General features: G+C 52.3%; 5 protein-coding genes across 5 annotated transcripts; 2 read left to right on the top strand and 3 right to left on the bottom strand.

The window, feature by feature from the left end:
• The first annotated feature begins 103 nt into the window (after positions 1–103).
• Positions 104–2,607, top strand: ccg9 (putative trehalose synthase (Ccg-9)). The gene is made up of 5 exons (XM_040850929.1): positions 104–338; positions 394–806; positions 856–1,131; positions 1,180–1,754; positions 1,806–2,607. The coding sequence occupies exons 1-5, from the start codon at positions 234–236 to the stop codon at positions 2,519–2,521; spliced, it is 2,085 nt and encodes a 694-aa protein (XP_040704777.1). The 5' UTR covers positions 104–233; the 3' UTR covers positions 2,522–2,607.
• An 86-nt stretch (positions 2,608–2,693) lies between these two features.
• ASPSYDRAFT_147219 (dynactin subunit 5) lies at positions 2,694–3,390 on the bottom strand (the record flags this gene model as incomplete). Its single annotated transcript, XM_040841694.1, has 2 exons — positions 2,694–3,275; positions 3,352–3,390. The coding sequence occupies 2 exons, from the start codon at positions 3,388–3,390 to the stop codon at positions 2,694–2,696; spliced, it is 621 nt and encodes a 206-aa protein (XP_040704776.1).
• Positions 3,391–3,701: 311 nt separating this feature from the next.
• On the bottom strand, positions 3,702–7,325 carry ASPSYDRAFT_146371 (peroxidase/cytochrome P450 family protein; the record flags this gene model as incomplete). Its single annotated transcript, XM_040841618.1, has 6 exons — positions 3,702–3,763; positions 3,814–4,093; positions 4,152–4,803; positions 4,856–5,343; positions 5,392–6,295; positions 6,346–7,325. 6 exons carry the CDS (start codon positions 7,323–7,325, stop codon positions 3,702–3,704), a joined length of 3,366 nt encoding a protein of 1,121 aa, XP_040704775.1.
• Positions 7,326–10,562: 3,237 nt separating this feature from the next.
• Positions 10,563–13,023, top strand: ASPSYDRAFT_781215 (T6SS phospholipase effector Tle1-like catalytic domain-containing protein). The gene is made up of 2 exons (XM_040850932.1): positions 10,563–11,021; positions 11,078–13,023. The coding sequence occupies exons 1-2, from the start codon at positions 10,902–10,904 to the stop codon at positions 12,863–12,865; spliced, it is 1,908 nt and encodes a 635-aa protein (XP_040704774.1). The 5' UTR covers positions 10,563–10,901; the 3' UTR covers positions 12,866–13,023.
• ASPSYDRAFT_781231 (uncharacterized protein) lies at positions 12,975–13,673 on the bottom strand. The gene has a single exon (XM_040850933.1). It carries the CDS (start codon positions 13,567–13,569, stop codon positions 13,084–13,086), a length of 486 nt encoding a protein of 161 aa, XP_040704773.1. The 5' UTR covers positions 13,570–13,673; the 3' UTR covers positions 12,975–13,083.
• Positions 13,674–13,675: the final 2 nt, after the last annotated feature.

The raw sequence follows: 13,675 nt of genomic DNA, 5'->3' as shown, positions 1-13,675 counted from the left end.
CAGGTTCATCCTCTAAGGGGTCCTTTCGATCGTTCATCGGATTCGGAATCAGTAAGCACCAGCGATTGCTTCAACTCTACGTCATGGCATTCACTGGTGAGGTCACTCGCATATATACTTCCGTGGTTCCGCCCATGTACCTCAATCCACATCTCCTAGAAATCATCCTCACCACCTAGCTCTTTTGTATGGTGTATAGACAGCTCTCCACGATTCATTAGTCTTATAAAAATATGGCCGACGGCAGCATCGCACCGGGTCGCCGCGCATCGCTGCAGCAAAAGCGCCGCTTGTCCACAGAATGCAGCCCTAATTCGTGGGGTAGCGCAACAGCGGGGGTACGCATTTGAGCTTGACCTCTGCGCTCGAAAGGAAAGTCCTAACATTTTATAGACTATATACGGCGGCTTGTCGGCAGTCTTCGAGAAAGGCAAGGTGATTTTCGCCGTCGCGATCCGTGACGCAACCTATCTGGTCGACTTTGCGCAGGAGGAGCTACCGCTGGAGAGCGATGGCAATCTGGATAAGCAGATTGGTGACTACATGATGGGACACCTGTACAAATGGTGTGATACACACCTAGAGAAAATTATTGGCCTGGCTATTCCGCATCAGTTGGTCGAAAAATGTCCCACTATCTGTTCGCGTCTCTGGCTCGACCTTGACATTATCCCACTTGTCCTCTCTGACGATAGCAAGCTTTCGCTTGGTGGTGAAGAGCTGCGATATGAATTCCAGAAGTCCATGGACTGGGAATTGCGGACGTTAGACGAGCAGGCGGAGTCTATGGCTCGGAAATGCGTGCGGTTCGTGTGCTGTACTGACTTGGTGTGATCATGTACTGACCAAGTATAGACTGTTTGGCCCTGAGGGTATCCCCCTGCTGCAAGTCGGCCTTTCTGGCCTTGTTCAGGTTGATACTGGCTTCCACGTGCAATTGACTAATAAGAAGAACTACGAGGATTCTGTGACGTCCAACACCTGGAAGGCTATCGAGCATTATGCCAACGATCTCAAGAAGAGGAAGGTCAAAGTCGCTTTCTTCAGCGCCACCCCGCAAGGCGGAGGTGTTGCGCTCATGAGACACGCCATGGTGAGGTTCTCTCACGCTCTTGGGACAGACATGAAATGGTAAGATCCCGGCTATGCTCTTGCTGTTCTTGTTTCTGACCCGCCCAGGTATGTGCCTAAGCCACGACCGGGCGTTTTTCGCATCACCAAGACGAACCATAATATACTCCAAGGAGTCTCTGCGCCTGAGGAGCGCCTGAGTAAGGAAAATTGGGAACAGGTCACCAGTTGGATTCAAGAGAACTCCGATAGGTACTGGCTTCGTTCCGGCGGCCCTCTTGTCCATCCCAAAGAGGGGGGCGCAGATATTATCATTATTGACGACCCGCAAATGCCTTCATTGATTCCATTGGCGAAACAGCAAGCCCCAAGCAGGCCGGTGATCTTCCGGAGTCATATCCAAATCCGCAGTGATCTGGTAGCCCAGAAAGGTAGCCCACAAGAGGAATGCTGGGGTCGGATGTGGGAAACCATCCAACAGGCGGATCTATTCGTCAGCCACCCTGTGAAAACATTCGTACCCCACACCGTTCCGCCAGAGACGGTAGCCTACATGCCTGCATCGACAGATTGGCTGGATGGACTGAACAAGCCCATGAGGGAGGCGGACGTCTCATACTACGGACGTGTGTTCAACTCGATGGTTAGAAACTCGGGAATGCCGGTTATCGACTATCCCGCCGGTAAGTTGCGGTATAGTATGATAAAGAAAAGGTTAGCCCTAACGATGGCAGATGAGTACATTGTCCAGATCGCACGCTTCGACCCATCCAAGGGAATTCCCGACGTCGTAGAGTCCTACGAAAAGTTCTACGAGCGAATGAAGAAATCTGCTCCGAACAGAGTGGTACCCAGGCTTCTTATCTGCGGGCACGGATCCGTCGACGACCCAGACGGCTCCATCGTCTACGACTCGGTGGTATCCCACATCGAAAGTGCCATCCCCCACCTCGCCGACCAGATCTGTATCGTCCGGCTCGGTCCATCCGACCAGGTGCTTAACGCAGTGATGTCCAAAGCCAAAGTTGCCCTCCAGCTCTCCACAAGGGAAGGCTTCGAAGTCAAAGTTTCCGAAGCCATTCACAAAGGCAGACCTGTCATCGCCACGAGGGCAGGCGGTATTCCGCTGCAGGTAATCCACAAGGGAAATGGCTTTCTCGTTGATGTCGGAGACACAGACGCCGTGGCTAACCATCTTTTTGACCTCTGCACTGACGATAACTTGTGGAACAAGATGCACGAGTTTGCCCTGGCCCACGTTTGTGATGAGGTGAGCACAGTCGGTAACTCGTTGAACTGGCTGTATATCGCATCGAAACTCTCGAAGGGTGAGGTCATCAAGCCAAATGAGCGCTGGCTCAACGACATGGCCCGTGAAGATGCGGGTATTCCGTACCAGGAGGGCGAGAACAGGCTTAAGAGAGAGCTCTTGGTGTATAAGATGGATTAGAATCGTTTTGTATATATATCGAGTACTATTATAACGAATTTTACCAAGCAATCGACAACTCATCTCTGCGATCTATTCAAGAAAATGTACATAGGGGGTATAATACAGCATCTAAACAAAACCCAAAAACTCAAACTCCAAACCATCTGATCAACAAGAAAATATAATCATATCACCTCACATTCCTATACCTCTCCCTACTCAACCCGCCTTCCACTCCCTCAACTCCGTACGCAATAGGCACCTCACTAACGATCCTCGCGGGCTGTCCGCCAACAACACAATGACTGGGCACCACCATACCCGCCGGCACAACCGCTCCGTCCAGCACCTGAGACCGCTCCTTCAGAATCGCCATCGACCCCACAACCACATCCTTCCCAATCGTCACATGGTCCTCCACCCGCGCCGCCTCAATCACGCTTCGCTCACCGACAAACACATGGTGTCCAATATGGAGCGTAAAATAGCTATGCACGCCGCGGTGGAGACGGGAGGGAGGGCGTAGGATCGCCGAGCGCGAGATAAAGCTGTACCGGCCGACGTTGATGGCTATCGTGTTTGCGTTTCCGCTGCCGCTGCCGCTGCCGCCGCTGCTGGATTTTGGGTCTGGGTTTGAGGACGAGGAGGATGAGGAGGTGCGGAAGAGGTCGCCGCGGACGACGGCGTCGGCCATGATGATGGATTTTCCACCGAGCATGATGTGCTGTGTTCCATGGATTTGGGATCGGCGGGATATTTTGTTCCCCGTATCCTTTTTTCTGTTTGTTAGCGTTTTTGTTGATTCCGCGGGGTTGGGGGAATTGGCTAATTGAGGAATTTGCGCGTACCGTTTCGATGTATTCGCCTTTAGCTGCTTTGGGCGGCATTTTGAATAGTGAGTTACTGAGGAAGATGTTTTAGGCTTGTTTGTTGTATGGTGGAAAGGAGACGGACAAGTACGGAGTAGTGGAGTTATTTCGCAGGTAAGACTACAGCTGAAGGAAAGAGAAGATGGAGCTCGAAGGCGGTGAAGTCGCAAATGATATTTTTTTTAAGTTTGGTACACATGGGGCAAACTTAAACCTAAACAGTACAGTGCATATATTACGGACTATATAATATAAAATAGCAAATAGATATCTCAAGCCAAATGTCACACATTAGGATGTCATCAACTAGTCGTCAGCTAGTTGGGGTATTACGAAGACGTAACCTGCTTCTTGGAGGTAGGGACCTGTCCGTCGAAGTGGACGCGGAAAGCTGGAATGAGGTTAGTAAAGGTCTTTCGTATGACTGGAAAATGAACTTACTCGTAGGGAAAGGAGAGAATGCACCGTGGTCCTCGCGCATGTAAAGAGTGTATCCAGCAGGACGGACGACCTTCTTGAGGACACCCTGAGGACCAGGGGCGGGACGGACGTTGTCCAGACGGAAGACAGCGCGGATCATGGCAGTCACCGCGGTAAGAGTGGCCTCCTTGCCGAGTCCGACCTGAGAGCCGATGCCGTAGTTAAGGTAGGACTCATCAGGTCGATCGAGGCGCACTGCTTCGGGGTCAGGGAATGCCGTTGCGTCATGGTTTGCTTGGGTCTACAAGGTGTTAGCTGCATGCGGAGGTTAAAAACTATGTAATGAATGGAACACTCACCGAGCCAATGAAGATCTCGTCACCGGGCTTGATGTTCACATCACGGTCGCCCTCCTTAACGTAGAGATCGACTTCAGCCTTGCGGAAAGCACCCGAACCAGCGTTCAGGCGGATGGCCTCGAGAACGTAGCGGGTCAGCTTGCTGTCGGATTCAGCGGAGTCCTGCTTAGCAAGGTTGCTGATTTCAACTAGGTGCTGCTTGCCGTCGTTGATGTAATAGTCGATCACACGAGTAAACATCTGGGCTTGACCGTGAACAAGCTCGACCGCGGTGGGTAGGATCTGGCCCCAGGTGATGTCGGAAGCACCCAAGCCGCTCTCAGCCAGGCGCTTGATGAGCTGGTCACCAAGTTCCTGAAGAGCGTTGTGGTCATCGTGGAAGTTGTTGATAATCTTAGAAAGGAAGCCAGGAGAGCTGACAGACTTGACATGGCTCTCAACATGGTGGCCAAGCTGGTGGGAAATAGCGTTGGCAGCTCCGCGGAGAGGGTAGGACTTGCTGGCATCGACGTCAAAGAAGATGGCGGTGTAAATAACGGCGAGGGACATGAAGATCTCGTAGTCGGTGAAAGTACCCTTAGGGTTCTCCTTGCTTTTCAGGGGAAGAGAAAGGAGCTTCGAGGCAAAGCGAGCCGGAACGATGTTGCCAACGCTGATCCAAGTTAGAGTCCATCACTCACTTAACGTTATACTCGGGGGCTTACTCCTTGACAATGTCGACTTGCTTCCTGCCTGCGAGATTGGTCGACTTCTCGGCGAGCAATTCTAGAGTTGTCTTCTCGTAGAACTCCTTAATGCTCTTCTTCCACTGGTCTTCATTCAGAGTCTTACTCCAGAAGTCCTCACCACCCTTACCAGAGTGGATGGGAGTGCAGTCGCCCCAAACCACGCGGAAGTCTTTCTGCTGGTCGAGGACGAGCTTAACATTGGAGTAGGAGGTCAGGTTCACGTGAGGAGCCTGGAACTCGGGCTTGTCCCATGAATAATGAGACTCGCGTCCAAGGTTCTTCATGATCACCTTGTTCTCGCTGGGAATTGTCATGGGGTAATGGGCGTAAATGGAGTCGGCCTTGAACCAGTTGGGGAACGCGCGCTGGGCGAGCTTGTAGAAAACACAGCCCTGGTTAATGTTGAGATCGTAGCGGACCTCGTTGTAACCCCAGTTGGTCAGGTTTCTAGGGTTGTAGTCGACCTGTCCAAGTTAGCAACATGGTTTTCCGCGGAAAAGCCATAAACCTACAGTGTAGTGTCTATCACCACGCACGAGCGCCACAGCATCGGATAAAACTGCACGGGAGATGGTGTAGGTAGGAGCGATACCGACACCGGGAATCATGGGCTCCTTGGCCTCCTCAGAGACAATACCGGGGTACAGCTCGACGTAGTCAGGGTGGCCGTACAAGCTTCGGAGAGACTCAGCAACCTTGGGGTTGGAATTGATCTCCTCGAAGGTCTCGTAGTTCTTAAGACCGAAAAACTTGCGGAACTCGTTGAGGGAGCCGACCCTCCACTGACGGCCCTGTTCAATACCGAGAACTTCAACAGCCTTGAGGACCTTGGGTACATTGCCTGCACCAAACGAACCGGCGACATCCTCAATAGCGGTAGTCAGGATATGGACAAGCTCATCATCCCTGAAGGTACCATCCTCCTGACGCTTGAGATGCGCGAAGGTACGCTGTGAGGGATCCTTGGGAAGAGTGGCACCGTACTTGCCAAGTCCCATGAGAAGCTCCTGAGAGCTAATCTCTTGGCCAGGCTTTCCGATGAGCTCCTCGTAGACCTGCTCAGTCCACTTCTCGTCGTTGGCACTGATGGCAGAGTGCCAGCGGTAGGCCAGGTTGAACTCAACAGAACATTGGTTACCAAGACCGGCAGGAGTAGCACCACCTTCCATCTGAGCGCGAGGGTCCAAGCACCAGGTGCTGTTCACTCGGTTCAAGTTGACAATTGTGCGCAGGTAATCATACAAGGTGATGTTGATGAAAAGACCACAGGTGACGAGTCGTCCAGTCTGGAAGAGGTCTTCATCGTACTTGGCCCAGGCCTTCTTGGCCTGTTCCTCGGGAAGATTGGGGTTAGGCTTGGTGAACCGGCCGTTCTCATTGATGGCCGCAAGCTCTTCAACAACATGGTTGTGGAACCTAGAGATATCAGCCAGCGGTCCCAAAAAGTTGTATTAAGGCAAACAAACCTGTTCAGCATGACCAGAAGAACACAGCAGGCTGCGGGGAACGCCTGGAGACGTGGCTCAGAAAAGGAGTCTGGCTTCAACTTTCCATCCTTGTGTGTACGAACGAGGTCCTGCTCTTCCTTAACATCACCATACAAGATGGACAGATCAAGATAGGCAGAAGTCTTGTTCTTGGTGTAGTCCCTGTGGTCAGTTTGGAAGATATCGTGAATAATCAGAGAAGCCCAGTCGAAGAAAAGACTTGAAACCTTGTTCGGGTGAGGCGTAAACTTCTCACGAGCGAAGAGAGTGTCGAAAACCAAGCCAGCGTCAGGAAGGCCTCCTGGCTGGACGGTCAAGGGCTCGATGGAGCGTGAGTAGGCCGTGTTGGCGGCTCCGAGCCATGGGAGAGTCGGGTTGTTGTTGGAACCGTCAGCAGATCGGTAGGCGTACTCATTACCCATGTACGAGAGGGGTGGGTGAGGCAGGGAGCCCCAGAGCTCATCGAGGAACACGTTCGTAAGGTCGACACGCATCTTCGAGTTCGATGGCAGGCTGCTGACAATTTGAATAACACGCTCCATGATCATCGTCTTGTCATCCGTCAGCTCTCCATTGATCTTGGTCTTGATCACATCCTTCAACGAAGAGAAGTCCTTCAGCCCGAGAGACTTCAAATCACTGAAAAAGCCCGAAGGGTGCTCCTTTTCAAGGTAGGCAGCCTCGCCGCCTTGGTGGGGGATGGGGCGAGATGAAGCATGGAGCACCTGCGCAAATTTCTCGAAGACAGCAGCGGTGTCTTCGCTTTCAGCGCTGTTGCCGCTATCCGAGGACGGCCTGCGCGGAGCGGGCACCTTGGACTGGCGCTTGCTGCTGTTGTTGGTCGCGGGGCCGGCGCCATTGGTATGGGTAGTGCCGTTGGGCTTCGACTCGCGGTCGGCCTTCTCGGGCTTATCGCCCTTAGAAGACTTTTTGAAAGTAGTGGAAAACCTTCGCAACATGGTGGGTATCAGGAAAGAGAAAATACAAAGAGAAACGGGGAAAAGACGAAATCAATTCGAGGGGCAGCCGCTGTTTAAAGATAACAAGGCGGCGGAGGAAAAAGGAAATTGTACTATAAGACAAGCCTGACCCCTGGGAATGCCGATTACAGAAAACCCGTCTCCACGTGCGCTAATACAGCTCACAAGTCTCACAGCAGTGCTTCAAAATCGGTTACACCTCGTGCCTGAGAAGATCGCGCTTGTCGAATAGCACCGATTCGAGGAGCTTAAAAGGAGGAGAGAGAGCAAAGGGAGTGGAACTGTCTTTCAAAGGAGGGCCGCGCAAGAACGGACAGGGGTCCAGCTTTATGATATTATGCTTATGATTCAGTGGATGCTGATTAGATGTGGCCGAAGCGGCAGTCCTGACCTGAGCTCACACCGTCTTCTTCGGGTCCTTGTTTGCTAAGAGTTCGGGAGTAAAAGAGTGGGGACCTCGATGAAAGGGGGCAATCATTTGGACGTGATTTGTTTCCATCCTTTACTGTTCATAGGTTCGGGAGCTGGAGCGATGGAAGCTCTTCGTCTCAGTGCTCCCTCCAAAGTCCAAAGTAGCATTGGTGCTCTCCCATAGGATGGGTGGGCGGGAGAAGCTCCGCATGTCGAAGCTCAGTCACCAGTCACCACAGGCCAAGCATGGTGAGAAAAAAAAAAAAAAAACGGCAATTGAAGCAAGACGAGGCGATGATCGCAAGGTGCATCCACAGTTCACACGGTTCAGCTGATTTTGGGTCAATGTGGACGGTGCTTTCCGCCAGCCACAGACATTCAGACAGCCCCTAAAATCTTGCACCATTGGAAGCGCTGTGGAGCTTCGAGCAAGAAAATTGATGGCTTGAAGCCCAGGGGATGCAAATTACCAGGAGAGGCAGGCGACACATCGGCTTGCAGGATGCATTGTCAGACTCATCTCAAACCGCGATTGAGGTAGGGATCTCGAGTTCTCGACGGCGCCAACGCCAATCCTGTGGGATGGATCGGCTCCCCACCTCGGCCCTCAGTTCTCCATGGCCCAAGCTTCCATCGGAACACAAGCGCTAGGGCCTGTTTGTGCAGAATTATTGAGGGTTCTGAATCTGACAGACATCATCAAGGCGATCTCAGCCTTCTATCGCGGTCGAAAAGTGATCGTGGTGAGTCGTCCTGGTATCACAAGCAAGGCACTGATGGTTCGCCAAAAATAAAAAAGGTAAAGTTGCGACCATGCTACAGAAGGAACTTGAGAGGCGTCGGCAAACTGAACTCTCGGAGCTGAACCCCTCGCCAGAGAAATTGGATTGGAGGAGACGCATGCAGAAGGAAAAGCACCAGCTTGGAGGACCCCGCTGTGTTGCAGCTTCTCGGTGACGAAGTGGATCTCACGGTAATTCCCACGCGCCGAGATACAAGATCGTCGTCATTATTTTACGTACGTCCTCTGCGAGCAGGGATACTTCTGGGGAGTGCAACTCGCGAGTCGCGATGAACTCATCGATCAGCGAGATACATTAGTCCAAGGATGGCGGGCGTGTTCGTCAGCGATCGTCAAAGATTAGCAGAGATCAGGATCTCGAGGAGCAGCCATTAATAATTATACGGTCGGGACTCGGGACTTGGGCGACAAGAGTGCAGATTCAGAAACCTGAAAGGATGAATTCCGCATGGGAAAAAAGTTGGTGGCGCGAAATCGAGAGAGTCTGAGCGAATCACGGAACTGGCGATTGGTCGATTGTGGGGGACGAGGAGATTGCTGCCGACAGCAAGGAGTTCCCATCTTCTTGACAATCCATGGTGTCGGTGTGCAAACCACTTGTTCCAGACTTCTCCAACTCAGTCATGCACGCACAAGTGACCCTTATTCAAGCTATGAGGGGGCCCCAGGATGCTTGCTCATCATGGACAGGGAACATTGTTGCGCTTGACACAAGCTGGGAATCTGGGACGCCTGCGATCTTGGATCCAGCTAGTGCGATCCATGGGTTAATGATCGGCTCCTTCCGGGTCCACTGCGCCGTCACAGTCGCGCTAGGACCTGAGTCCATCACGCTAGGTTCGCTCACTGACGAACTAGTTGACTAGCTGCCACTGCCAGAACTCAGAAGGAAGAGATCTTCTCCGGAGATAGGATGCGGAATCTGAATTCTGTTGGACCCCATAGGTCGAACAACAACCTGGAAGCGAACTTTGTCACTCCTGTCACAGACACAGACTTTGGACTTTGGAGAGAATATCTCCACGCACTGAAAAGTAGGTTGGTTATCACCACGCTCGGCGTGAACAAATGGGGGCTTTCTGAGGCCTCCCTTGCAGGAGTGCAGATACCTTATTGGTGTTCTTACATCCCTTGTGCCCCCAAAAAGTGTCTGAGCGTCACGATCGATTGCAAGTTGCAACCTGGATATTTCCTATCGGCAATGCGGCACGATCTTTCAATGACGAGCTCCTCCATCATGCGTCAAAGGGAACGTCGATCCTGCTCGTAACTTGCAACTGAGCGAGGTGGAGAGTGTCGGACATTTGGATGAGGGGTGGGTCCACGGGAAGGGACATTTTTCTCCATCTATTCCTCGTCAAATCCTCAGTTTGGCAGACATAAACAGTAATTGCACGGCAAATCGAGATATGATGGCCCGCGTTGCTGGGAATTCGCTGGGTACCTTCGGTCGGCTACGGAGTACGGGCCAAACCCATGGCTGGAGTCTAAAGATTCCCCACTTCATAGAAATTCCAGCGAAGATCGCCAAGGCCACGCTGGGAAATCCAGCCAGAGGGACTCGTTCGCATGCCCTTCCCATGAGCAAATCGCAGAGAATGACGTTCATCGCCGGGTCGCCTGCAGACGGAAGTAACCTTTTAGTGAACTGATTGACCAGCATGAGAAGCAAACGAGAAAGTCAAATCCTCCCACATGAACCTCCACGAGGACGAGAAAGGGTGTGGTGGTTGAAAGGAGCATTCTTAGCAGGAAAAACCGAGGCCATCGCAGACGCCAATTAGTCTCACCCGTCAGATGGGCGCTTTTCGCGCAGCTGAAGCCTCGAGACCGAAAGTCCCGATTGATGCGAGAAAACACGAGAAATAATTTCCCCCCCCCCCCTTTCCACCTCTCCATTCATCTGGTCTCATTCTCGAAACATCTCAAATCAAGTGTGGGCCAACTTGACCAACCATCGCTTTTCTCTTCACAAACAGGAGACCCGTGAGCTTGACTTCTCGCCCACTTACTTCCCGAGCGAGTCAAGACCGGCAGGGCTGCAGGAACTCGGACGCGCAACCCAGTAAGGCTTGACAACATCGTGTGCATTCCTCCTCTTTGATTCGAGAGGACTTGCCATTTTGCCAGGGCCAAAGACATCCTCGTGCATTTGCTGCCCTTTAGCCCCATAGGGAGAGCGGCTTATATCCCCTTGTACAAGTAGTCGCCCGCACCCAAGACAAACATACATATCTTGGCTCCTTGCATGCCGGCCCCGTCTGTCAGAGCTTCTTATCACTCCAGCTCTTCGCCGCAATTTTGACAGTCTCGAAAGGGAGCAGTGACCAACTTCAACAACCATGGAAGGCGTACCAATGGGACCTGCTCGGCCAACCAAGCAGTTCGTGCTCTGCTTTGATGGCACAGGTAATAAGTTCGCCGGAGATGAATCCGACAGCAATGTCCTTAAAATCTTCCGAGTAAGGCCCACCCCAACAGGTTTAGCGACAACATTATTGACGAATCTGGACAAAAGATGCTGGATCGCAGCCAGTCTCATCAGTTCCATTATTACCAACCCGGTATTGGAACATACGTAACGACTACTACACTGTCTCACACCAGCCGCTTGCAACGGATCAAGTCTGCGTACCAGAAAGCCAAGGATTCCGCGGTCGGGTCATCCTTTGATGAGCACGTCATGGGCGGGTACAAGTTTCTAATGAGATTCTACAACCCGGGTGATGAGATTTACTTCATCGGGTTCAGTCGAGGAGCCTATGTCGCGCGCTTTTTAGCGGAGATGCTTGATTTCATCGGATTGCTCGAAGCAGGTAATGAGGAACTGATTCGGTTTGCTTGGAAGACATTCGCAAAGTGGCAGCAGCGCGGGGGTGACAGTGAAGAAGACAAGGAGGAGAAACAGAAGCTCTTCCGTTACATGAAAGCATTCCGAGAAACATTCAGCCGACCCATCACGAGGATCAGATTTATGGGTCTGTTCGACACGGTCAACAGTGTCCCAAGATTCGAGTCGGCATGGATGCAGCGGAGCAAGTTTCCGTATACAGCTCGGAGTTCTGCCAAGGTCATTCGACATGCTGTAGGCATTGACGAACGCCGGGCTAAATTTCGACAAGACCTGATCTCCGAGGTCAGGCCATCGAAGAAAAAGCACGGGCATCGTCATCATCACCATTTGCACCGCCACCATCACCAGCACCCGAACGAGGGAGCCGCCGCCGACAATGTGCCGGAGATTGTCCTGAACGATGACCAGGATGCTGATGAAAAAGTTAATGGGGCTGGAAACACCAGACTCCAGGATCAGGATGACATGAAATCTGTCTACCGAAGCGCGCGTACTTCTCGCGAGAGTCTTCACTCAAACCGCTACCGTGCACCCTCCCCGGTATCTGCTAATAGGAATAGGTCTGCTCTCGCTGTTCCGATTGCTACCGGATCCACAGAGGACCTGACCTCAATCCGAAGTGGACAGTCTGGGACTTCGCTTCAGGTGCCGACGGGAGGCCATGTTGTAGATGATGATGGTGACGACCAGGAGCAAGACATTCAAGAGGTGTGGTTTCCTGGCGGACACGCAGATATCGGCGGAGGCTGGACCCTAAGGGACGGCGAGAGCTGGGCTTTGAGCCACGCACCACTGGTTTGGATGGTCCAAGAAGCTCTAGCTGCAGGCCTCGAGTTTGACCCCGCAAAAATGAAACAATTTGAGTGTCTTGAAGAGTTTGAGGGAGAATACAGTCCTATTCGGGATATCAAATGGCAAAAGAGCTGGTGTCAGGATCCTGCCCATGAGCATGACCACCATGAGAACGGTAATGGGAAGGAGAAGTCTGCCGAAGGGGAGCATGAGACAACAAGCAAGTCAAGTCAAAGATTTAAGGCCGCCTTGTATGCCTCCAGCACTGAGGGTTACCTGCACGACTGTCTGTCATTCCGCAGTGGCTTGCCAATTTTCTCAGTTATCTCCTGGAAGCTGATGGAGTATCTACCGTTCCGCCGCATGGATCTACGTGAGGACGGATCGTGGGAACCGATCTGCTGGCCGCTGCCCTGCGGTGAAGTACGTGACATCCCGAATGAAGCTCAAATCCATGTGTCGGCCATCCGGCGCATGAGAAAGGATGAGAAGTACCGTCCAGGGAATCTCATCCTCGGCGGCGGAGGACGTGGAGTCCGATTTGCTCCGCCAGAAGCTGGAATGGGTGAATGGGTGATCAAGAACTTCGAAGGCGACCCAGTTCGGGAGATATATATACGGAAAAGCGTCGCCAACGTGTGCAAGGACGAGCACAACTAAATTCGAACTTTATATATTCTCATTTGTATTCTCATATCTGTTGGTGATATTTGGATTGATATTTGTTATACCTCCTGTTTCCTGGCTAGTATCAGGTCAACTAATATAGACTAATCGTTGTTCGCGTAACTCGGCATTTCGAGTGTGAAAATGGGTATCGTAGAACTCAGCCCGACGATGACAGCCATCGTTCCTAGAATACTCGATCGTTCTTGTGTCTAGAGCAAGCAATGAGACGAGTAAAGCGTGCCTTGATGTAAGTCATCATGCCGGTGAGGCCTAGGCTGCTGCGCATTTGTTTTTCTGCGCCATCTGGATGTTTGAAGCTGACGGTCGGTCTGATTCGTTCCTGATCCCATGCGAGATCGCCAATCCGGAGGGGAAAAGGATGGAAACAATGAGACGCAGCGAGGGGCCAAGATGGGAGCAGAAGCGACGGTCGTTTCGGCAAGACGGAGACTGGGGATTAGTTGGGGCGGTGCTGGCCGGCTTCTGTCGCCTTCTGTGCGTGATTTGCGAGTCTTGACTTCACCACTCAGGTACACCTGCTGTTCACTCCTCCCCCTTTCACTCTCCCTGCTTGCAAGTTGCTGCGTCTTCCCGCCTCCCTTCACCGAATTTTCGGCTCTCGCTGGGCCAACGACTCGAGGGGCTTGCCGCGTCTTTGGAGCGAAGGTTTTTATTTTCTTCCGCGCCTTGACCATCTTGGGCCGCTACTTGAGAATTCGGACACCAACTATTCCCCTTGGGTTCGGCTCCAGACGTTTCAGGAAGAACCATTTCTTCTCTCTCCCTCCTCCACCCGCGATG

Source organism: Aspergillus sydowii (genome assembly GCF_001890705.1).
Source record: "Aspergillus sydowii CBS 593.65 unplaced genomic scaffold ASPSYscaffold_3, whole genome shotgun sequence".
Lineage (NCBI taxonomy): Eukaryota > Fungi > Ascomycota > Eurotiomycetes > Eurotiales > Aspergillaceae > Aspergillus > Aspergillus sydowii.
The sequence above is the reverse complement of the archived record's forward strand: the minus strand, read 5'-3'. Positions and strand labels throughout refer to the sequence as shown.

Bases quoted from the DNA above. Each gene is read 5' to 3' on its own strand.
- ASPSYDRAFT_781231 (XM_040850933.1), bottom strand. From the start codon at position 13,569: ATGGTCAAGGCGCGGAAGAAAATAAAAACCTTCGCTCCAAAGACGCGG.
- ccg9 (XM_040850929.1), top strand. From the start codon at position 234: ATGGCCGACGGCAGCATCGCACCGGGTCGCCGCGCATCGCTGCAGCAA. The intron at 807-855 runs GTTCGTGTGCTG...GACCAAGTATAG, and splicing joins ATGGCTCGGAAATGCGTGCG to ACTGTTTGGCCCTGAGGGTA. The intron at 1,132-1,179 runs GTAAGATCCCGG...TGACCCGCCCAG, and splicing joins CTTGGGACAGACATGAAATG to GTATGTGCCTAAGCCACGAC.
- ASPSYDRAFT_781215 (XM_040850932.1), top strand. From the start codon at position 10,902: ATGGAAGGCGTACCAATGGGACCTGCTCGGCCAACCAAGCAGTTCGTG. The intron at 11,022-11,077 runs GTAAGGCCCACC...TCTGGACAAAAG, and splicing joins ATGTCCTTAAAATCTTCCGA to ATGCTGGATCGCAGCCAGTC.